The sequence below is a fragment of the Rhinopithecus bieti genome, unplaced genomic scaffold (assembly GCF_001698545.2).
Source record: "Rhinopithecus bieti isolate Rb0 unplaced genomic scaffold, ASM169854v2 scaffold_64314, whole genome shotgun sequence".
Lineage (NCBI taxonomy): Eukaryota > Metazoa > Chordata > Mammalia > Primates > Cercopithecidae > Rhinopithecus > Rhinopithecus bieti.
In genome coordinates, this window is record NW_016824620.1 from 569,050 (window position 1) to 592,355 (window position 23,306).

General features: G+C 56.1%; 3 protein-coding genes across 6 annotated transcripts in view; 1 reads left to right on the plus strand and 2 right to left on the minus strand.

The window, feature by feature from the left end:
- Nucleotides 1-2,882: 2,882 nt before the first annotated feature.
- UQCC5 (ubiquinol-cytochrome c reductase complex assembly factor 5) lies at nt 2,883-7,152 on the minus strand. Its single transcript, XM_017862437.1, has 2 exons — nt 6,809-7,152; nt 2,883-3,029 (listed from the first exon to the last, which is right to left on the minus strand). The coding sequence occupies exons 1-2, from the start codon at nt 6,957-6,959 to the stop codon at nt 2,968-2,970; spliced, it is 213 nt and encodes a 70-aa protein (XP_017717926.1). The 5' UTR covers nt 6,960-7,152; the 3' UTR covers nt 2,883-2,967.
- A 1,478-nt stretch (nt 7,153-8,630) lies between these two features.
- On the plus strand, nt 8,631-19,305 carry NT5DC2 (5'-nucleotidase domain containing 2). Of its 4 annotated transcripts, none has more exons than XM_017862438.1 (14): nt 8,631-9,160; nt 14,366-14,550; nt 14,764-14,838; nt 15,007-15,062; nt 15,160-15,253; nt 15,388-15,516; nt 15,626-15,686; nt 15,768-15,870; nt 15,981-16,082; nt 16,324-16,405; nt 18,390-18,476; nt 18,576-18,716; nt 18,798-18,862; nt 18,948-19,305. In XM_017862438.1, exons 1-14 carry the CDS (start codon nt 9,040-9,042, stop codon nt 19,207-19,209), a joined length of 1,563 nt encoding a protein of 520 aa, XP_017717927.1. In that variant the 5' UTR covers nt 8,631-9,039; the 3' UTR covers nt 19,210-19,305. The 4 variants fall into 4 exon arrangements, with proteins under 4 accessions (XP_017717927.1, XP_017717929.1, XP_017717930.1 ...); XM_017862440.1 differs by lacking the exon at nt 8,631-9,160 and adding an exon at nt 9,994-10,259; XM_017862441.1 differs by lacking the exon at nt 8,631-9,160 and adding an exon at nt 10,270-11,596.
- The window catches only part of STAB1 (stabilin 1), a 29,642-nt gene continuing 25,518 nt past the window's right edge, over nt 19,183-23,306 (minus strand). The window contains 17 exon segments of the mRNA XM_017862442.1: nt 19,183-19,392; nt 19,471-19,584; nt 19,667-19,813; nt 19,920-20,024; nt 20,100-20,249; nt 20,335-20,454; nt 20,542-20,651; nt 20,736-20,901; nt 20,988-21,121; nt 21,201-21,345; nt 21,445-21,638; nt 21,724-21,831; nt 21,975-22,079; nt 22,174-22,323; nt 22,678-22,879; nt 22,985-23,041; nt 23,134-23,283. Of these exon segments, the coding sequence (XP_017717931.1) occupies nt 19,336-19,392; nt 19,471-19,584; nt 19,667-19,813; nt 19,920-20,024; nt 20,100-20,249; nt 20,335-20,454; nt 20,542-20,651; nt 20,736-20,901; nt 20,988-21,121; nt 21,201-21,345; nt 21,445-21,638; nt 21,724-21,831; nt 21,975-22,079; nt 22,174-22,323; nt 22,678-22,879; nt 22,985-23,041; nt 23,134-23,283 (2,214 nt within the window). The 3' untranslated portion in view covers nt 19,183-19,335.

Genomic DNA, 23,306 nt, shown 5'->3' on the forward strand with positions numbered 1-23,306 from the left:
AGTATTTATTGATAATTATCTTTACCATCTTAAAGATAAGGGAGTGGCTGGACAATAGAATCATTGTAGGGAGGAAATCAGCAGTAAGACATGAACAAAAATCCCTGTGACATGAATAAGTTTAAAGGAAAATGCTGTGTCTTGAGATGCATATGCAAACATCTCCATAAACCTTTTAGCAGCATTGCTCCAGCAAGTCCCACCTTATTCCGAAAGGCAGTTTTCTCCTTGCTCAGTAAACAAATCATACAATCGGGTTTTACACGGAGATGTTCCATTGCCCAGGCGCGGGCAGGAGACAAATGCTTTTCTCTTACTTGAGATTAAGAGAATGGTGATGACCTTTAACCAGCAAGCAGCCTTTAGGCACTTGTTTAACAAAGCACATCCTGCACAGCCTTGAGTCACCACAGCACATGTCTCTTGCAAGGATAAGGTTGGGGGTAGGGTCACAGATTAACAGCATCTCAAATACAGAACCAAATGGAGTCTCTTATGTCTACTTCCTTCTATATAGACACAGTAACAGGCTGATCTTTCTTTTCCCCACATACCTGCCTAAAAGTTGTCCAATCTTTTTTTTTTTTTTCAGATGGAGTTTCACTCTTGTTGCCCAGGCTGGAGTGCAATGGCGCAATCTCGGCTCACTGCAGCCTTTGCCTCCCAGGTTCAAGTGTTTCTCCTGCCTCAGCCTCCTGAGTAGCTGGGATTATAGGCATGTACCACCACACCCGGCTAATTTATATTTTTAGTAGAGACGGGGTTTTTCTGTGTTGATCAGACTGGTCTCGAACTCCTGACTTCAGGTGATCTACCTGCCTTGGCGACCCAAAGTGCTGAAAGTACAGGTGTGAGCCACTGCACCCGGCCTTCTTTTTTTTTTTCTTTTAATAGAGACGGAGTTTATGTTGCCCAGGCTGGCCTTGAACTCCTTGCCTCAAGCAATCCTCCGGCCTGAGCGTCCCAAAGTGCTTGGATTACAGGCTTGAGCCACCAAGCCTGGCCATCATTTTCAAAGTCTGTTGTCCTTCAATAAATTAACATTCTAATGGAAAGAAGAAAAAGAAAGAAATGGAGAGGAAAGCTCTAGGGAAGGCTAACACAAAATTCAGTCTAATGGTTCTCTGTGGGATGGAAGCGGGCGGATGGGCAAGGGAATGAACCCACAGCAGACACAGAAGTTAGCCAATGGTTTTATTAGTGTTTACTGTTATTCTTTGTAAAAGGTATGACATATTTTCTGTATGTACCAAACTCCTAAAACAAGGTGGATTAGGGCAAACATGGAATATGGCCATATAATTTAGAGAATCATACTATACTTTTTATACAGCAGTCAAGTCACTAAAAATGGTTTATCAGGTTAGGTTTACCAGGAGTCCTAGATGACACAACTGGGCATGAGAATATGATGAACCACCATCCTCTCCCTGGTAGTAGAGGTCATTACTGGCCTTTCACATTCAAGCCATCTCCCAGCTGTGACTCTGGGCTTGCTGTACTGTAGTGTAGGTAGTGCTTTAATGAGATGTGAGTAGTTAATGGTTCTTTACTGAATTGGTTCTAACATAAGTGGACTAAAATTAGGAGAAAAATCTCTAGAAAAAATTAGATATGTTTATGGCAGAGATCATTAACTTGAGGATACCCTGTGGCCTTAAGCATCAGCTTTATTCTTGTGCAATAGTTAGAAATTATTCTTTAGTATGTAGGTATTTTCTTGCTTGAAATGATGTTAGATGTGGTTACGCAAGCATGGAAAGGTGTCTGCTTTTTCTGCCAGGCTGATCCAAACTTACACTGGGTCAAATTGCCAAATCACTCAATAGACTGAGCCTCTGATTTAACTCAAGTCTGGGATTGCTTTATGCTGTGTAGGTTCACTTTCTCATGGAAGGAGCAACTGTTTCTAGCAGCTGAATGGAAGAGCAGCATCTTCATCATAGAGTAGCATAAAACCTGTTGCCCAGAGTCCTCATGAAGGTCCAGTCCTTGCAATTTAGTGGAGCCAAGCGAGGGAGGAGCATATTTCTGTTCATTGAGAAATGCGTAGTCAATCAGGAATTTCCACCACCCTAGCAAAAGTTTATAGTCTAGTAGCTGGCAGAAATATAACCTGCATAATTATCCTGGCTTAAATGATCTTGCAATAGAGAATGTGTCCATAATTTAATTTGAATTCTGCAAAAAAGTAAATAAGGTTATCATTAGTTGCCTAAAAACAAAGTTGCCGAAAACAATTCGGGCTTCACTGAAAAGCATCCTGATTGATCCTTGAATTGTTTAAGAAATATTTCGGCCGGGCGCGGTGGCTCAAGCCTGTAATCCCAGCACTTTGGGAGTGGGGACCAAGGGCCGGATTTCGCGGTGCGGCCTCACATGGAAAAGTAGGAGATCAAGACCCATCCTGGTATAACACGGCTGAAACCCACGCATCTCTACTAAAACAAAAAACTAGTCCGGCGCGACACACGGTGGCCGAGGCCACCTGTAGCTCCACGCTACTCTGGAGGCTGACGGCAGGGAGAATGAGCGTAAAACCCGGAGGCGGAGTTGTGCCAGACTGAGGACTGAGATCTGGACCAACTGCACTCCAGCCTGCAGGCCCTGACAGAGCAGAAAGACTCACTTCTCAAAAAAAAAAAAAAAAAATATATTAACTACACTATTACGATGATTAAATCCATAAATAATAACTATATTTCATGGAATTAGAATATCACTCAAAGTGAGAGCCTGTTTTAGGAGGAATTAATTTTCCCCTAAGTGCTGTCCTGCAGTGACTTGGGAAGTACTCAAGTAGAGACAGAACTATAAAAATTCTTTGAAAAGACAGTTATTGGAATATTGTGCAGCTGATAAAGGACAAGCTGTGTCAGAACAAGAAATCTGAAAAGTACATTTTAAAAGGCACTGAAACCAATAGTAAAAATTCATATTGACTTTATTGACTGCTGAAGTTCAGTCTCATTCATCTTCCAGCCTTCTCTGATACTGTCTTTCTGAGGCTTTTCTACGGTAGACATCATCTGTATCAAACAAAAAGTTGCTTAGATTTTTAAGAAACATATTTAAAATTAAAACACTCAATATGAGTAATTTAACCAACAGTCTAGGTCTGTCACCTACTTCTGAATCTTGGCATTAATATTTAACTCAATGCCAAAATAAACTTAAAACTTGAGTTAGATGAGACTATGATAATGGAGTTCTAGACTTAGAGTAAAAGTCAGTGTCTTGAAAGATAGAATCACGTCTTAGCACATCTCTTAGTGTTTTAAGCTTTCCCTCACTTCCTTCTCCCCCATAATTTCTATTCTGTGCTCTGAAGTCATCCTTCTTAACTAAAACCTGGCTCCTCAAAGGCACTTCTTGCCTCTTGGCTCTCTGATGCTCCCTCTTCCATACCCAGAAACCTTCAGGTGGGGAGAGGAGATCAGTTTCCTTGTTCCAGCTGCTGCTTTGCCAGACCTTTCATTCTCCACCTTCATGTAAAGAATCTTCTTCCAGGCCAGGCACAGTGGCTCGTGCCTATAATCCCAGCACTTCGGGAGGCCGAAGGTCAGGAGTTTGAGACCAGCCTGGCCAATATGGTGAAACCCCGTCACTACTAAAAATACAAAAATTAGCCGGGTGTGGTGGCAGGCACCTATAGTCCCAGCTACTCGGGAGGCTGAGGCAGGAGAGTCGCTTGAACCCAAGAGGCAGAGGTTGCAGTGAGCTAAGATCGTGCCCCCACACTCCAGCCTGGGCAACAGAGCAAGACTCTCTCAAAAAAAAAAAAAAAAAAAATCTTCTTCCTTCATGGCTCACGCCATTTGTCTACCACCATCTTTCTTTGGCCTGATGCTCTCCATCATGCCCCTTCAGTCACCAAAAGTGCTGGCCTCTAGCTCAGGTTCCTTGCCCCTGTCCTGTGCCTTCTCCCCAGATACCACTCTTACCCATGGGGATGAAGCTTACCCAGCCCCCTTCACCTTCAACATCTTCCAGTCATTTGCAGGGCTCCTCTGAAGGATTTCTGTTCATACCACAACCCCCATTACCTTTCCAGCCCTCCTGTCCTTGGACCTCAGGTTTCTTCCCCAGGCCTTCAGCCCCTGTCTTCCCAGCTCAACTGCCTCTTGTTCTCTCTCCTGGCAAATCAGCTAAAATTCTTTCATACTGTTGTCAGTATCTTAACTTCCTGACAACCTCAAAACCCCAACCACTGATTAATCCAACTTCCTCCCTTCCCCATGCTTCACCCTGCTTGCTGTGCACTGAGGGGCCAATTGATGCCTCTAACTGGGTCCACTGAGGTGTCTGACAATCCTGTTTCCTCAGCCATGATCCTGACTCTTCTTCACCCACCCCCTAATGGCCATTTCCTCTGTTCCTTCACAGAGGAAAGTCATCATAAGGAACTCTTCCAGCTAACTTCCAAGGGCTTACTCCTGTCACCCAGCTCTGGTCCCACCCTCTCCCACCCTCAAGGGTCCAGTATCTCCAGCCTTTCTCTACCCTCTCCTTCTAGATCATTATTTGTATATCCTGCAGTCTCTCCTAGAGGAAGGGGGTTACCTCCCCTTCAGAGCTGGACTTCTTTAACCTCTTTTCTTTTGTGATAACAAATCTTCCTGGTTTCCCTCCTTGCCTCTCTGGCCATTCTCAGTTACCCTTAAAATGTTGGGGTTTGGGCCAGGCACAGTGGCTCACGCCTGTAATCCCAGCACTCTGGGAGGCCAAGGTGGGCGGATCACCTGAGGTCGGGAGTTCGAGACCAGCCTGACCAACATGGAGACACCCCATCTCTACTAAAAATACAAAATTAGCCAGGCGTGGTGGCGCATACCTGTAATCCCAGCTACTCCAGAGGCTGAGGCAAGAGAATCGCTTGACCCTGGGAGGCAGAGGTTGTGATGAGCTGAGATCGCACCATTGCACTCCAGCCTGGGCAACAAGAGCAAAACTCGGTCTCAAAAAATAAATTAATTAAATTAAAATGTTAGGGTTTGGCCGGGCGTGGTTGCTCAAGCCTGTAATCCCAGCACTTTGGGAGGCTGAGATGGGCGGATCACGAGGACAGGAGATCGAGACCATCCTGGCTAACCCGGTGAAACCCCGTCTCTACTAAAAAATACAAAAAACTAGCCGGGCAAGGTGGCGGACACCTGTAGTCCCAGCTACTCGGGAGGCTGAGGCAGGAGAATGGCGTAAACCCAGGAAGTGGAGCTTGCAGTGAGCTGAGATCTGGCCACTGCACTCCAGCCTGGGCGACAGAGCGAGACTCCGTCTCAAAAAAAAAAAAAAAAAAGTTAGGGTTTGACTTCCATCACAATTTGCTTATGAATGGTTCACGAATCCCAATTTCTGGCCCAGATTTGCCTCCTGAGCTTCAGCTCTGTATAACCATATCTACCTCATCCCGTCCCAGATGGTGCCCAGGATGGCCCTGTGTTCTGCACCTTCAGGAAATGCACCACCCCTGCCCCAGGTGTCCCACCAGAAGCCTCCACTTATCTCCTGAGTCCACTCAATCACCATGCCCTGTCAGTACTACCTCCGGGCTGTCTCTTACTTCCACCCCTTCTTGGCAGCCTTTCTGCTCCAACCTAGACCAGGCCACCGTCTCAACTCTGGACAGCCATACAGCGTAACTGTTCCTACCAATCTGTCCACAAGAAGCCATTCTCCACATGTTAAATCCTCTCCTTAAAAAGAATCCTTGGGATCCATTCTTGATTCTCCAGTCCCTTTGCCACCCTGCCCAGGCACCCTTCTAGCCATCCCCACTTTGTTCATCTGCTTCAATCCCTCAAACACACAGCATACTCTCACACAAGTGCTCCTACCACTGCCATGGAGATGCTTTCAATTCCACACACCTTCCCCTCATCTGACTGACACCTACTCAGTCTTCAGGTCCTACTTTACTTGGTAGCTGCTTCCGGAAGCCTTCCCTGCACCATCTAGTCCAGTTGATGCGCCCAACCGAGATTCCTATGTTCCTCCCACTTCCTTCTCACAGCACTGATCACTGTCATCTTCTTTCCCATTAGAGCTCTTCTGGGGTAAGGGACACCTCTGCCTTTTTCATTATAGCCCCTCAAGAATGCTCATTAAGTATCAATGAATGGATGAACAGAAGGACTAAGGATCTTTAGGAATCACTAATGTAACAATTCTTTAAAATGTGGGTTGGCAATTCACAAATGATAGCGATTTGTTTCAGGAGAGGAGCAAAGCAGAAAGGGCCGAGGGGTTGGGGAAGTCCTCCTGAAAGGAACTGGCCTGTCCAGAGTTAATGCTCAGTAATGCAGTGCCAGGCATTACCACTGTCTTTACAGTGCTCATCATCTGGACCCAGACCAAAGACCTGGTGCCAATGACTGCCCTGTAAAGGCAGTGGTAAATAGCAAAGTCAGGCAGATCAGCTCCCTCCAGAGTTTGGACAGATGAGTCCAAAGTGAAATGGCTATTTAGCAGGAGTTTCCCTGACCCCTCATATCCACCCGCTTCTACGATTGTTGTGAGCAAGTCTGTTCCTTAGGCCCAAACGATGTCACCGGCAAGAGTGAAGGGCAGGCGTGAGAGGGCTGGAAGCACGTGATCTCGCCTCTAAGTGCAGGGAAGGTCGCAAGGTTGGACGCCAATGTGCCCGGCCTACAGGAGAGCCAGGCCGCCCTGACTGCCAAGCGGATGGAACTGCACTTGCCCAGCGTCCTGAGTGGAATGCGCACTTTGCTCTCTGAGAATACTTCCCAGAAAAACGGATCCCTACGCCTCGTGCCTTCCTGAAAGCAGAGACTGCTACCCCCTCACTTACAGAAGGTCTCCTGGCCTACGCGCACTTTAATCATGATCCACTCCATCGTTCCTCCCAGGACAAAAAAGAAGGGCAGAAACCGGTAGATGCCGAGTCGCTGCTTCCCGGGCACCCGCTGCAGAATCCGTCTCACCTGGGCCCTGGTGAACATGCTCGACCGAGGTCGTGGAGAGGGGTATGGCGGAACTAGGCACTGGATCGCCCGGACGCAGCTAAGGCCGCCCCGCCCGTACTCGCCGTATACGGCGGCCTGGGGGACTAACGAGCGCTGTATGCTACGCGTACGAGTGCCGGAAAGCTGGGCGCCGACCTCCTAAAGCATGGCGGATCCGCCAATCAGAATGCAGCGGGGGGGCGTGAGGTTTCGCCAATCAGAGTACGCAGGGTGCGCGTGCTCCCTGAGGCCGAGCAGGGCCAGAAGCTGCTGGCGCAGGCGCCTCAGCTCTGGAGGTGGGGCTGCCCAAAAGGGAAGGGCAGCCCACGTGGCGTCGGCCCGGCCTCGCCCTCTGCCTCCCCAGAGCGGGTCTGAACTCGGAGCTGGCAGCCGCGCCCCCTACTCTGCCACCGCCATTTTTATTCCTAATACCCAGATAGAAATGATGACCCTCTCTGATGGACTGTATACAGCACCACATTCCAAAATGCAATTATGCAATGCCTTGCGTTTATTTCGGAGATGTGATTGGTGCCTAGACTTCTGAAGTAACAATTTGATATGGAGTGTTGAAAGCTGAACTTTATCAATTATCATAGCAAAAATCTAAGTAAGCGCTGCGTGAGATACCTAAAATTAATGAAAGCTATGTTGTATGGGGCACTTACCGTTCTACAGGAACTTGTAGGTGCTTTATTCACAACAATCGCAGAAGAGCAGGATAGTTAAAGAGCATGCGCTCTGTTATCAAACCACATCCCTGCTCTACAAGTGCTCCCTTACCCCGTCTGTGCTTCAATTCCCTAAGCCGTAAAACGGAGGCCTTGTTCTGACGCTGGGAGAATTTAGTGCGGTAATAGGAATGAGGCACTGAACACAACCCTGGAGCATACTAACTGATTAACATTAGTTAGAATATTCACTATGATGATAATGATTGGCAGAGCCCTCGCTCTTCCCATGTATTCCCAAATATGGTTTTTGTTTGTTTTTTGAGACAGGATCTCACTCTGTCATCCAGGCTGAAGTGCAGTGGCGCAGTCTCGGCTCACTACAAACCCCTCCTCCCCTGCTCAAGACATCCTCCCAGCACTACAGGGGCGCACCACCACACCCGGCTTATTTTTTAATCTTTTGTAGAGACGGGGGTCCCACTATATTGCCCAGGCTGGTCTCAAACTCCTGGGCTCAAGAGATCCTCCTGCCTTGGCCTCCCAAAGTGCTGTAATTACAGGCGTGAGCCACCGCGCCCAGTCTGAACGTGTATTCTTTACATGTATTCTCTTAATTGACTAAGAGGCTATGCCAGATAGAAGCAGGGCTCTGACTTAAGAGACTTCACTTGTCATTGCGTCCTCTCATGCTGCTGTGCTTGCTGAAGGTAACTGAAAGGGGCTGTCACCCCATTACCTAGAACTAAAATAGAAACTGCAGGAACAGCTTTGAGAAGGGAGACAACTATTAGACAATCTAAGGAAGGTAAATGAAAGCTTAGAACCAATGAGACGATTTGGTGATATGGACACAAAATATACCAAAGCAGACTGGAGAGAGCAAGCAGTGCCCCAGAAAGGGTCATAGGGCCCGCAGTGAGTAGCCTGAGCTGCCGCCTGTACAACCGGCTTTGGAGGGCCAGCCCGGAAGCCTCTTTCTTCTCCGGGTTGACTCCACCCAAGCATGCACACACACAGGCTTGATGCTCGCTCCCATTTCTACAGGAGGTTTTGACGGCTGGACGCTGCAAGGCATCCCCTCGTCTGGAGAGGTTCACGTGTGGCCAGGTTCCCAGCACACCCACTAGTTCAGTGGGGCCCTGGGGGCACCGCCACACTCAAGCCCATCCTATGGCCTCAATCCTTACCAGTCCCCAGGCCATGGACTGCCACACTAGGTCTTCAATCAAGGTTCAGTGGAGTTTCGAATGTACACACACCCTGAAAGACAGCGAGGTCACCTCAGAAAACAACGCGTGCCCAGCTGGCTCCCCTTCGACAGGGCCCACGGGTGCCGGGTCGGCCTCCTCCGGCCCCGGCGCACAGCCTGGTGCGGGCTCGGAATACGGATCTGAGCAGAAGAAATGCGAGTGGAGAGCGGTTCTGCGCAGGAAAGAGGAATTTTGTTGGAAAGCCTGGCGACATTGCTAGAAAAGACCACAGCATCTCACCAGGGGCCTGCGTCGGGAAACTGGAGGTTGACGGGTGAGTGGGGCCACTTACTGAGGTCAGAAACAAGCAGGCGCAGTGACCGTGGCCCACAACCCTGCAGCGCACGGCCCAGTCACCTGGCTGAGTTAGAAGGGGTCACCCTAGCGGGAGAAGAGCCTGCCTTAGTGGACGTCGGCTGCCCTGCAGGCCTCTCGGCCTCCCCCAGCGTGGGCCTGGCACCGGGGAGCGCGGGAAAGGCTCTTTATTTGTTAGACCAGGGAGTGGACTGGCCTGAGCTCTGGTCAGTGGTCAGTCCGAGCCCGGAGACTGGGGACCAGGACCCCCGGAAAGGAGGGCACCAGGACTGGGGGGAGGGACGGAGAATCTGGGGTCAAAAGCATCCAGAGGCGCAGGGTAGGGCGGGCGGACCCGGGAGCGGAGAGGGCAGTAGAGGACCTGGGGACCAGGGAGAGGGGTACACGTCGCGCTCGGGCTGTCTCCGCTCGGCGCCTCGGCCGTCCGGAGCCTCGCAGGGACGGCCGCTCTTAGGCCCTCTGACTTCCAGGGCTGGGGCCAGGGAAAGGCGCCGCCATCGCCGGCATGACGGCCGAAGGGGGGCGCAGAGTCCTCCCGCGCCGCGCGGGAGACTGGGGGAGGGGGCTGGGTAGCCCGCTCCGCCCTGGCCGGCCCGACCCTGCCCGGCCCAGCCTCTCGCCCAAGCCGGCTGTGCCGGGCCTCCCGCCCCCAGGTCCGAGCGGCTGGGCCCATTGCAGGCCGCTCCGCGCGACGGACCCATTGGCGCCGCTCGTGAGCGAGCACGAGCGCCACCGTGGCGCGGCGCGCAGTCGGAGGGCGCGGCGGCGGGGGGAGAGCCGAGCCAGCGGCGGGCGCGGCGGTGGCGCCGGCGTGGCGCGAGCGGGTGGCGGATGCGGGTGCGGGGCTGCGGGCGGGCGCGCTCGTGCGCTGGCTGCCTGTGCGGAGGCCACGCGGGCGGCGAACCGCCTCGTCCTCGCCCTCCGCCCTGGCTGGCGGCCCCCCGGGTCACCGGCGCCACACTGCCCGCGCTCCGCGCCCGCCCAGGCACCCGCAGGCGGCGCCGACCTCAGCGCGCACCTATGGGCTCGCTACCAGGACATGAGGAGACTGGTGCACGGTGGGTGAGCTGGGGCGGGACGTGCGCCGGGGTGTCTTCCGCGTGGACAGACTGACGGACCGAGCCCCAGGGCGCCGCTCCTCCGGGGAAGCACCCAGTGTGGCTCGCCAGGGCCGCGGAGCCCAAGGGCCGGGCTGCCTTTCGCGAGAAGGTCCGGCTGTTCATCCCGGGGGCCTCTGGCGCTCCCCGACGCCCGGGGGCGGGCGGGATGTTTGTTCCCCGGCTCGGTCTGAGGAGTTCGGCGCGCCTTGAGCGGCTGCCGGACTGCTCGGCCCCCGCCGTCTTCCTTCGGGGTCCCGCCCAACGTGAGGCCGCGGCGGAAACGCCCCCAACCCCTTGTTCTCGGCCAGCCCTTAGTTGGGGCGGGAGAGTGCTGTGGACAAAGCCAGCGAGCGGTGCCGGGCAGAACGGGCTCCTGGGGACGGACGGACCAAAGGGGACACCGGTTGGACTTCCCAGACACACCTCGATGTCGCCCTGGAGGTCCGGCCCCCTCTCAGCACGGGAAGCGAAGACTGGGAGAAACCAAGTCACCCCCGCCCCCTGTAGCCCAGACTAGAGCTGCAAAGGGCACTTAACCTCCCTGTCCCTGCTCTCTCCTTTCTGAGAAATGGCTTGAGGAGGCTGAGGCCCCTTCTTAGAGGGGGCCGGCTAGGGCTCACTAGTGAGGCCCCAGAGCTGAGAGTGCTGGACATCTGCCTGCTTGTCTTCCTGCGTCTAGTGGGGCCCTGCTTCTGCAGCAGACAGATGTGGTTTGGGTCGTGACCCTATCACTGAGCAGCTGGGTGGCCCCAGGCAAGCCTCACCCTCTCTCAAGCATGAAACGCAGTCCTGGGGCCTCTCTGTCCCAGGGTTGGGTGATGACTGGAACCAGGCCAAGTGGGGCAGGGGAGCTTCCGGAGGAACCCCCAGGGGTGACGTAGCTTTCATTGTCTGATAAAGTGGCCCTGTCTGGAAGATTCCAACTGGCTAGACAGGGGTTTTCACTCCGGCTTTGTGGGGTGGCTGAGAATCACTTCTTGACCAGGGAAGGCAGAATGGTAAAGGCCCCTGAGGAATGGTCATTTTGAAGCCTTGGGCATCTGTCCACCCTCGAGGTCCCAGGTTGAGTTTGTGTCTGTGGAGAGGCAGCCCAGTGTTATTTATGAAGTTTTTGCTCTGGGCCCGGAGAAGACCCTGTGAGTATCCTGAGAAGCCTGCCTTGGAGGTTTCAGGGAGGAGCATGGGGATCTACTGGACGTTGTCCTCCTGGGCCTGTCTGCATCTTTGGAGCCTCACAGCCCTCTAAGCTCCTCTTGTCATACAACAAGCAAAGTCATTTCCACCGAGATCCCATGGTGAGCACCAGCAGGAGCCAGCTTCACACCTTTGGCCTAAAGGTCCGCTTTGGGCTAATGCCTATGGGCTAAGAGCAGCGCAGCAGGTCCCTCAGTCCACCAGCCCCCACCCGCCTGGCCTCAGTGTGACAGTGGGAGGCTAGGCTGAGGGGCAGAGTGATTAATGTAGGTGGGGTGACTTGAATGGTGATCTCAAACCCAGTGCCTGTTACTGGGTGGTTTGGAGCAAGTGACTTCACCTCCCTGAGCCCCAGTTTCTTCCTCCGGACGATGGGGGAATAAGTGAGACTGCCTCACGGGATGAGAGTGAGGATTGAACGAGACAAGCCTCTAAGGCATCCACAAGTGTCATGGCTGCTAGGGAGCAGTTGGCCCTGGGACCTGGAACCATGGGCAGGTGTGGGAGCTGGGGCTGAGGAGAGAGGAGGGCAATTGCTGGACATGCTGGGTGGGACACACCCTCAGCTGCCCCCCAACCCACACCACCTATGGAAGGGAACAGGCCGCTGTCGCCCCAGAGCCAAGACTTCTAGTCTAGAAATCAGGCCAGGCCGCCAGGCCCTGTGGCTCTTTCCCCATCCTGCTTTGTTCTTGGGAGGACTGTCTGCCCCTGGGCCCCTGGGCCCCTGGGAACATCCTTAAGGGCAGATGTGAAGGCCAGGACTCTGTGCCAGCAAGGGGCTGCACTGGCAAGCAGACCCTCCCAGGTCTTCTGCACCAAGAGTCATAGTCACAGTTGGTTCCTGGGAACTCAGGACCATGGGAAGGGCAAGGCCCAGGGTCCTAGTGACACCAGAACCCTGGGCCTTGAGGCGTGGCTCAGAAGCAGCTCCCTAGAGCGTTGCAGTCAACTGTCCAAGTGAGGGCTCCTGTCTACACCCATGGATCTTTGGAGCAGCAGTTCTATACTGGCCTGGGGAAGCGTCTACACCTGATCCCCCACCCACATCCTGAACTTGGCTCCAAAGGAAAGGGGTGGGGATGGAGCCCTGTGTTCCCAGAGTGCCTCTGAGGCAGGTCTGGGAGGCGTCTGCCTCTTGAGTGCAGCAGCTGCCAGGCACACTGTGGGGCTTCCCTGGCCCTCTGACCTGGCAGCTCCTGTTTTGTGATCGGCACTGGGGTTGTGGCTGAGACAGGGATCCCCTGGAGTCTTACAGCTGGGGTCCCTGCAAGGCAGTGCCCTGTGCATCTAGTCCTGCCTGCTCCCTTCTCCCTGCAGCCCCTCCTTCTGGAGGGACACTAGGAAATTGGGGACAGGATGCTCATAGGCTCAGGAAACATATCACCCATTTAATCCTATGTATGTGCGGGTGCAGAGTGAGATTGCTGCACAGAGCAGCACCTTCCATATGACCCTCTTAGTAATTCTGTAGGTTGGTACAATTTTTTTTTCTTTTTAAAAATGTTTTCACAGAGACAGGGTATCGCTATATGGCTTAGACTGGTCTTGAACTACTGGGTTTCAAGCAATCCTCTCGCCTCAGCCTCCTGAGTAGCTAGGACTGTAGGTGTGTGCCACCATGCCCCACTTGGTACAATTTTTCCTACCCTTTTAGAAACTAGGAAACTGAGGCCCAAGAGGTGAGGTGACCTTCCTGAAGTCATAGCCACGAGAGCTCCCTCTATCATGGTCTTGTCTGGTTGACCTCATTGCATGTGGCCTTCCTAGCACATCTCCTTTCCTTTCCCTTCCACTTTCCCCACTGTACACATAGGGAAACCAGGGCAGGTAACGTGGGACCTCTCAGCCTCATCTGCCTCCTTGGGACCCCAGAACCCATGCTGCACAGTGCCCTGCTCAGCACCCTGCTGTGGGCCTCAAAGCCAACTGCAGCCTCCTGGGAGCAGCCAGAGACTTGGGGTGGCCACGACCACATCCCCAGAAGGAGCAGCCCGGATAATGGCCCAGAACCTGACATCACGTCCTGCCTGTCGTAATTAGCAATGTTCCCTGGCTAGAGCCAGCAAATGTCATTATATGGGCTGGCGGGTAGCTAAAATCTGATTAGAGGGGCCTCACTCTCCCTGGGCTGTGGGAGGTGCACAGAGCTGGCGGTCCAATCAGCAGAGGGACGCCCCCTCCCACTAATGTTCCTGAGCCCCAGTCCCAGCTCTGGGAAAGGTAGAAAAGTCAGCATCCATGGCCTCAGCCCCCTAGTCTGGCCATACAGAGCCAGCCACTCTGGGTTGGAGTCCTCAGTGCCCACACACTATCCTCACACATAATCCCAGGGAGGCTGAGAGATGAGGCCAGGGGGCAGGGCAGGGCCCCTGAGAGGAGCAGAGGAGCCACTGAATTGTAGGGGGCCAGACAGTGATGTTCCTGCATGGGTTTTGAGCAAGTGGGAGGATTTGCACTGCAGAGCATCCCAAAAGCAGCTGTTCTGGGGCTAGGCAGTGAGGAGTTGAGTGACTGCTGCCAGGGTTCTAGCATGGCCCTGTGTCTGATGGGGCTTAGTGATGAGGGCTTGGAGTAGTCACAGACTCAGTACACCACACCTGGTGGGCTGCAGGAGATAGTATAATGCAGGCAGGTGTAACCATGGGGAGGAGCTCCAGCCAGGGGCTCTGCCTTACCCTAACCACGTGACCCTGGGCAAGTGACTTCTCTCTGGGCCTGTTTGAGCATCTGCAGCACTGGAATAAGAGGAGCCATTGTGGGGTGTTTCTGAGGCTCACAGGGCTAGTCCCCCACAGAGTGCTCGGGAGCCATAGCTGCCGCAGGGATCATCGTCCCCATCACGGCCTCCCTGCATCTCCTTCCTCTAGACCTCCTGCCCCCCGAGGTCTGCAGTCTCCTGAACCCAGCAGCCATCTACGCCAACAATGAGATCAGCCTACGTGACGTTGAGGTCTACGGCTTTGACTACGACTACACCCTGGCCCAGTATGCAGACGCATTGCACCCCGAGATCTTCAGCGCCGCCCGTGACATCCTGATCGAGCACTACAAGGTGAGACAGGGATCCTTGCCACCAACACGCCCAGGGCCTGGAGGCCGGCCAGACCCACCTTGGCCTAAGCTCAGGGCTGAGTCGTGGGGCTTCCCTGGCCCTCTTGCCTGGCAGCTGCCCTGGGCAGGTGGCTGGATTGACCCCCTGGGGTGGCCACCAGCCAGCAGGTCTGGCAGGGCTATTGGCTTAGGCCTGGCCGCTTTCCCCCGGCAGTACCCAGAGGGGATTCGGAAGTATGACTACAACCCCAGCTTTGCCATCCGTGGCCTCCACTATGACATTCAGAAGGTGAGTGGCTGGACCTGTATAGGGGCTCCCTCCTTGGCGTCCTCTTGGTATGGTCATTACCCCTTAATACCATCCATCTGGGGTTCTGGCATGGGCTGAAAGAGGCTGGCTTGGGGCTGTGGTGAAACTGCCTCCTCACCGTCTGTCCTGCCTCCCTGACGCCCCCAGAGCCTTCTGATGAAGATTGACGCCTTCCACTACGTGCAGCTGGGGACAGCCTACAGGTCAGTTGGCTGTGCCCCGACCCCACCCCTGCCCCACCCTACACTGCTGTTCTGGCTCAGGACTACCTTGGACTGATGGTATCTTGGGCCTGCTCAGGGGCCTCCAGCCTGTGCCAGATGAGGAAGTGATCGAGCTGTATGGGGGCACCCAGCACATCCCACTATACCAGATGAGTGGCTTCTATGGCAAGGTACTCCATACCCCAGCAGCCAGCCTGCCCCATGGACATGTGCCCAAGTCCCAAGGCAGATTTGGAGCCCTCATCTCCAGCACTGAAGGGGGTGGGGCCCCAAAGGGTGTCTGAGACAATGGCCCCCTCCCCAGGGTCCCTCCATTAAGCAGTTCATGGACATCTTCTCACTGCCGGAGATGGCTCTGCTGTCCTGCGTGGTGGACTACTTCCTGGGTCACAGCCTGGAGTTTGACCAAGCGCACCTCTACAAGGACGTGACGGTGAGGATGCTGGGCCTGCCCTCGGATGGCAGGGAAAGCTAAGTCCAGCCACAGCAGGACAAGCCCGCCTGGGCCCTGCTGCACCCTCATTGTCCTCCACCACCCCCAGGACGCCATCCGAGACGTGCATGTGAAGGGCCTCATGTACCAGTGGATCGAGCAGGACATGGGTAAGGGTGGATAGAAGCCCTGCCATGGCCAGCCTGAGCAGGTGGCAGAGCTGGCCCTCATAGACCCATCTGCCCCATTAGAGAAGTACATCCTGAGAGGGGATGAGACGTTTGCCGTCCTGAGCCGCCTCGTGGCCCATGGGAAACAGCTGTTCCTCATCACCAACAGTCCTTTCAGCTTCGTGTGAGTCCAGCCCCTGTGAACAGAGGGACAGCAGGGCCAGGGCTCTGGGTGGGGAGGGCAGGCACAGAGCTGCCCTCAGACTACTTGCCACCGGAACCTCCTCCGCACAGAGACAAGGGGATGCGGCACATGGTGGGTCCTGATTGGCGCCAGCTCTTCGATGTGGTCATTGTCCAGGCAGACAAGCCCAGCTTCTTCACTGACCGGCGCAAGTATGGGCATGGTGGGGGTCACAGGGCCAGGGAAGAGGATTAGAGGCCTCCCCCCAATGAGGGGACTGAAGCAGGGGGCCAGCCTGGCGTTTGCCCACTGCCCAGTGTGCTTGGGGTGGGAACACCCCCTTGCTGGCATGGGTCCACTTGAGCAGGTGGGCCTTTATGCAGGAGGGATGGGGGTTGCCCGGCCCATGGCCCAGCCACAGACTGGAAGTCAAGCCCTTTACCTGCACCCCAGGCCTTTCAGAAAACTCGATGAGAAGGGCTCACTTCAGTGGGACCGGATCACCCGCTTGGAAAAGGGCAAGATCTATCGGCAGGTAAGGGCCATCTGGGGAAAGCAGCATGTGGTGGGGGCATGGGGCCTAGCCAGGGCTCCAGGCTGTGCAGAGCAGAGACAGCCTCTGAGGGAGCAGCACAGCTCCTTTGCCCTGAGCAGCCTCACACAGGCAATGGCTGGCAGGGAGCAGGTCTGGGTGGCCTCGAGAGCTTGACCTCTGGGTCAAGCTGCCTGACTTTGAATTCCAAACTCCACTACTCAGCAGAGGGAGCCTGGCCTCGTTGCCTGACCTCTGTGCCTTGCTTCCCTTGTCTGCAGAAGAGGTGTAATACTCTCTACTGAAGCTGTGATATAAAGCCCTCAGAATGGCCAGTGGGCCAGGTGCGATGGCTCATGCCTGTAATCCCAGCAGTTTGGGAAGCCGAGGCTGCAGGATAGCTTGTTGAGCTCAGGAGTTTGAGACCAGCCTGGCCAACATGGCAAAACCCCATCTCTACTAAAAACAGAAAAAATTAGCAGGGCATGCACCTTTGGTCTCCAGAGGCTGAAGTGGGAGGATCACTTGAACCCAGGAGTTCGAGGCTGCAGTGAGCTGTGATCACACCACTGCACTCTAGCCTGGGCAACAATGCGAGACCCTGTCTTCAAAAAACAAGAATGGTCAGAGATCATGAAATGCTGGATAAATGATGTCATTTCTTGGGGCTGAGCACTCTGCTGCAGCCAGAACAAGTCTGGTTGTGGACAGCTCATTGGGTGCTCTAGAGAAACTCCTCCTTCCTACCTGGCTAGGAAAATGAGAGGGACTGGTGTTGAGGTGGGATTTGGTATCTATAAGCAGGCAGTGATTAAGGTTTCGCCCTGGCTGGAATGCAGAAATCCTGGCTGAGCTGGGCTTCTTCAGGCTAGGGGGTCTAAAGGCCTTGGGGCTGGGGGAGGGGGAAGCCAGCAGCTGGCCAGGGGAGCAGTGTGGGGGTGGCCAATGCCCAGGCCTGACCTGCAGGAAACACTCCCACCCTCTCAGTCCTGCCCACTGCTCTGCCTCCCACCCTTCTGCACCCAAATGCGCCACAGCCCTCGGGCCCAGGTGTGTCTCATCAGCTCTGAGGGGGCTGCTCTCCCCTGTCTTGGCATCCAGCCTCAGCTGAAGAGGGTCATGCACCTTTATGGGAAACACATGACTTTCTTCCCTGGCAGCTTTCACGCAGTTCTTTATGCCCAATATTCTGAAGCTGCCTTACACTGTGTGTTGGATCCTGCCTGTTACTAGGAATCTTTCAGTCTCCTGCCCCTTGAGACTCTTTCTCTTGGTCTATGGCCTGACTGGGCCTCTGTCCCTCCACTTGAACTTAGTTCAGCAATTGGCTTCTCCCACACCACCTGTTTCCCCCAGCGCTTCCACTTCTGAGGCTTTGGATGCACAGACTGCTCCAAGAACTGTGCTTGCTGGGTGTCAGTTCCTCTCGCTTTTGGGGTGTGGACTCCTGCCCTGGTGGCTGCTGCCTGAGCACTACTCCGGTGATTCCTGCTCTGGGCCTCTCAGTTTCTGCTGCCCTGTGAGCTTCCCCAGTTACATGTGGGCCTGGCTAAGTATCTCCATCTTTCTCCGGCTCCAAGATGCTGGTGGCCCTGGTGAGGTCTGCCATTGGTCTGCCAGGTCCCTCTGCACTGAGGCAGGGGAGGCCAGCGAGGACTTCAGGGCTGCAGAGCCTTCCCTGCAGTTTCTTCCTTACAAACAGGGGTTCAATCCCTAGCCTGGGGTATGTGTGAGACCACAGGGAGCAGGGCCTCAAGGCATGGGCACCATGCCAGGCCTATAGGGCACCTTCCTGCAGCAGGCAGAATCCCCTTCCCAAGTAGGAGGGGGAAGTGACAAAGACCAGGGCCCAGGGAGGGAGCAGCAAGGCCACGGGAAAGGGCAGCCAGCATCCGGCTGGATTTGGGCTGCCTCTGGGGATTTGGGTGGGAGGACTGGTGGAGGACAAGGCACGCTTGGCTCAGCAGCATTCCCCTCCTCTCCCTAGGGAAACCTGTTTGACTTCCTGCGCTTGACGGAATGGCGTGGCCCCCGCGTGCTCTACTTTGGGGACCACCTCTATAGTGACCTGGCGGTGAGGGAGGCAGGGCTGGGCTGCAGGCGGGGAGGGCCAGGAAACTCCCCCCACCCCCACAACTGGCGCTGAGCCCAGTTCCGCCGCCCCACCCACCAGGATCTCATGCTGCGACACGGCTGGCGCACGGGCGCCATCATCCCTGAGCTGGAGCGAGAGATCCGCATCATTAACACAGAGCAGTACATGCACTCGCTGACGTGGCAGCAAGCACTCACGGGGCTGCTGGAGCGCATGCAGGTGTGGGCCGAGGTGGCTGTGGGAGGGCCAGGGCAGTAGCCGCTTGGGTGCATGCACCCAATGCACACCTTGTGTCCCCAGACCTATCAGGACGCGGAGTCGAGGCAGGTGCTAGCTGCCTGGATGAAAGAACGGCAGGAGCTGAGGTGAGCAGGCAGGGCCAGGGCAGGAGTCCCAGCCAAGCCACCACCCCAGGCCCACCCCTCAAGTGCATCGTGTCTCCCTTGCCAGGTGCATCACCAAGGCCCTGTTCAACGCGCAGTTTGGCAGCATCTTCCGCACCTTCCACAACCCCACCTACTTCTCGAGGCGCCTCGTGCGCTTCTCTGACCTCTACATGGCCTCCCTCAGCTGCCTGCTCAACTACCGCGTGGACTTCACCTTCTACCCGCGCCGCACACCGCTGCAGCACGAGGCGCCCCTCTGGATGGACCAGCTCTGCACCGGCTGCATGAAGACCCCCTTCCTTGGCGACATGGCCCACATCCGCTGAGAGCACCTTTATTGTTTGGGACAGGCCCCCAGCCCCTCCCGCCCTGTCCACCCTGGGCGTCCACCCAGATAAGCAATAAAAGTGGTCTCCTCCCTACGCGTGCCTCTGCTTTCAGCCCCAGTCTTATCACTTGACTGTGAGGATCCTCTGGGTGTCAGGGAAGTCCTCCTCCAGGAGTGAGTCCTAGGAGAGCAGGGCTGTTGGTGGTCGGCATGACCGGGGCCTGGGCCCATCCCACATCCGCCACACTTCCATGCTCACATTGAAAGGTTCACAAAAGGTGTCACTGCCAAAGACAGGGTTGGGGACAGAGACCAGGGTGGGGTTGGTCCCTTCTTGCCACGGTGAGAAGTCATCAGCAGCATCCTCTTCCGCCTGGGAGTAGCAGAGGGGTGAGTGGCAAGGCACCTTGAGGGAGATCCAAGGATCCGCCATGGCAGCCCCAACCCAGCCCTACCTGGAAGGCAGAGAAGCCAAAGCCCGTGGGCTTGACTCGGGCACGGAGGTAGAGAGCTCCAGCCACCAAGCCAAGCAGTGCTCCAGCAGCAAGCACAGCCCCCACGCCTGCCGCCACAGGTGGGGCTTCGGGCGCCAGCACTGCCTGCTACAAACAGAGTACTGACCTGGTGGGAGCTGTCCCACCACCTTCCCCAGGCTGACAGGTGGTGGGGATGCCAGGAAGGGCTCTGCCTCCCCATTCCCCAACTTACAGGCTGTGGGGGTGCCAGGAGGGGGCTGGCCAGAACATGGATGATGCCATTGAAGGCCATGATGTCCCACACGATGACATGACTAACCACAACTGTCCCCGGGGCCTGCAGGGAGACCAGAGTCAAGCTCACGGTGAGCAAGAGCCAGGGCCAACAGGGTGGGACAGTTGCCAGACTCACCACAGGGGCCCAGGAACTATTGTCAGGTCCTGCATCACTGATGATGAGGCTGAGGCCTGAGTGAGCTGGAAGCAACTTCCCCTGGCTGGCGTTGGCACTTAGGAGGGTGGCGTTGGAGGCGTGCAGCTCCAAGTCTGGGCCACTCAGCGTCTGTGGGCAGAGCAAGGCCTGTTGGCCTGGGCCAGATGGAAATGGCCAATTTGGGCTCTGCTCTCCCCACACCCCTGCTGGTTACCATGTTGTCCACAAAGCCTTCATTGACAGGGACAAAGAGTGTCTTATACGTGAGTTCATCATCCAGGAAGTCCAGGAAGTCGAGACCCCGCTGGGTGGCATTGGCATAGCCCAGTAGCATCTGGCATGGTGGAAAGACAGAACTGTGAGCAGGCTCCCTCCTCAGGGATCCCAGCACCTTCCACCCGCAAGGCTGGGCCCCACACACCCCATAGAAGGTGGAGAAGTTGGCAGTGGCAGCCAGCACATCCAACAGCTTCCCATTGCATGTGCTGATCCCGTCACCCACGAAGCCATCTCGGCATCTGCAGGCCACATCTGCAGGAAAGGCAGGTCAGTGGCTCAGCGGATTGGTGGGAAGCGGCAGAGCCGGGGAAGTAGGGTTTGGTGGGGTGGATGCACCTTGCACGCGGAAGCAGTAGGCATCCCAGCGCTCCGAGAGGTTCTTGCGGGCACCCAGGCTGACTATGCCCACCCGACCATTGCCACAGTCCGCCACAGGGAAAACCACAGGGTGGGCAGCGGAGCCGTTGGCCAGCCAGCCCATGAGGCACAGGTGGAAGCCCAGCTGTAGGAACAGGAGGGGATGCTGAGACCCAAGACGCAGTCAAGGCCTCCCCCAACACTTGGCCCCAACTTCTGGGCCCCACACACCTGCTGGGCAGCAGAGAGCTGAGGGAATGAAGCAAGGACGGCTCCCTGGGCTTTGCATGCCGCCTCAGCCTCCGAAAAGTTCAGACCATAAGGGCCGCTGGTGGCCTGGAGGTGGAAGACACCAGCCCGTTTCTCTGCAGAATAGAGGGGCGCATGATCAGCTGGCCAGCTCTGAGGGATGAAATGGGTACTGGGAGTGGGCAGGGGACACACCCTGGAAATGCAGATCAGTGCACACAGCATCTGAGTGGCAGGGTGGTGGCTGGCCGAGGCAGCGGTCCACAGGCGGTTCCAACTCCTCCAGACACTGCAGTCCATCGCCTACATAGCCTGCGTGGCACTCACAGCGCCGTGTGTTCTGGGGTTGGGGAGAGCAGTGGGCGCCCTTCACCCCTCAGAGGTCGGAAGGTCTGCCAGGTCTCCCCACCCTGGCTGCTCGGCTCCCCAACCTGCTCACCAGACCGGTGCTTAAGCAGTCGGCATGCTCGCTGCAGCCCCCGCGGTGGCCATCTGTGCAGGGGTTGCGGGCCCGGCAGCTCCAGCCATCACCCTCGTAGTCAGGCAGGCAGGTACAAGTGACCGCTGTTCCTACCTGGCTGCAGTTGGCGTGCTCACTGCAGCCACCATGCCCGTCCTGGCACAGGTCTGCCACTGAGGGCAGGGAGGCAGTGGTTGGATCCAGTGACTGCAGGGGAGTGGAGGCCTCCCACCTCCATGTCCCCGCCCACCTGCTTACCTGTACACACGCGGCCATCCCCTTCGTAGCCCAGGCTGCACTCGCAGCTGTTGCCTGCACGGCACACAGCCTTGGGTGCACAGGGTGGGGTGCACACAGGCTGCAGCTCTGTTCCCCAGGGCCCAGCCCCCAGAACCAGGTTAGTAGTTGCCTTACTGGCCTCTGCCCGTTCCACCCACCCTTGGTGCCTTTACTGATGTGTGCACATGTACACAAGTGTGCAGGGTGGGCACAAGCACGGGGCTACTCACCCAGTTGCACCTCACAGTGTGACCCAGTCCAGCCTTCATCACAGAAGCAGGAGCCAGAGCCCCCAAGGCCCTCATCACAGCGGCCATGCACAGTGCAGCGGCAGGCTGGGGAGAGGGACAGGCAGGAAGATAAAGATTGGCCAGATTGGCCCACAAGGGCCAAAGGAATCGGGCCGTGGGGCAGGCAGGGACGGCCCACCTTGACAATGGGGCCCAAAGGCACCCGGTGCACAGAGTTCACAGGCTGTCCCAGCAAAACCTGAATGGCACAGACACTGCCCACTGCCACTCATGCCGTCCATGCACATGCCACGGTCACTACAAGGACTGCTGGGGCCGCCAGGGCAAGCTGGGGATGGGGTAGGAGAAGTGAGGTGGGGTCAGAGGCTCTCACCAGGACCCCCATACATGTACCTCCAGCCTAGCCCTGCCATCTGTCCCCAACCCATGTCCCCACACTGCTAAGATCCCTCCAGGCCTGTGTCCTGGAGAACATCCAGACCCCCCAGCACTCCTCCCCAGGTTCTCCACCGTCCACACTCCCACCCTGCCTCTCCCAGCACTCCCGCTAGTAAAATCTACTCACCACCCAGAGCTCCCCAGCCCTGGATGCCCCAACACTCTCTCAGGGACAATGGCCAGAGCTGTGCCTTGGCTCTCTTGGGGAACAGAGGAGCCAGTCAACAGTGTCTGCAATGCTCACCTTGGCACTCACTGCCATAGTGACCAGGGCAGCAGCTGGGCTTCCAGGTGGTGGTGACACAATTGCGGTGGCAGCCCCTGCCCAGGCCTTGGGGCCTAGCCCAAAGGCTGTGCTGGACCCAGACGCTGCGTAATCCCAAAGAGCGCAGCGGAGGGGACGTCCAGAACTTCGGGTAGAAGCGCCAGCAGGCCTCAGGGCTGCCCTGGGCCAAAGGAGTCAGGCCGCAGTTGGGTGGTTCTGAGTTTGGTGGTCCTTGGGCTCTGCCTGCCCCCACCCCACCACCCCCACTCAGCCCCTAGCCCTGTACCTGCTCCTGTGACCCCTCAGGACAGGGTGGCTCCAGCCCACAGATGCTGCAAGTGTTCTGGAAGGGAGGGAAGCCAACACAGCAAAGTCAGATGGACGGACACCACAGGCGGGGTGGGCTTCTACCCGTCTGCCTCTGGCCTCCCTCACCAGTCTCAGGGGCCGGGTCTCAAAGTGGTCACAGCGAGCACCAAGGCCAGGTGGCTCCAACAGCTGGTCGATGCCATAGGCCAGGCCACCTTCAAAAGGCAAGTGCCGCTGCACAATGCGGGCATCATCCTCACCCACCATGAGCTCACCCTGCAAGGAGAGAATGTGAGGTA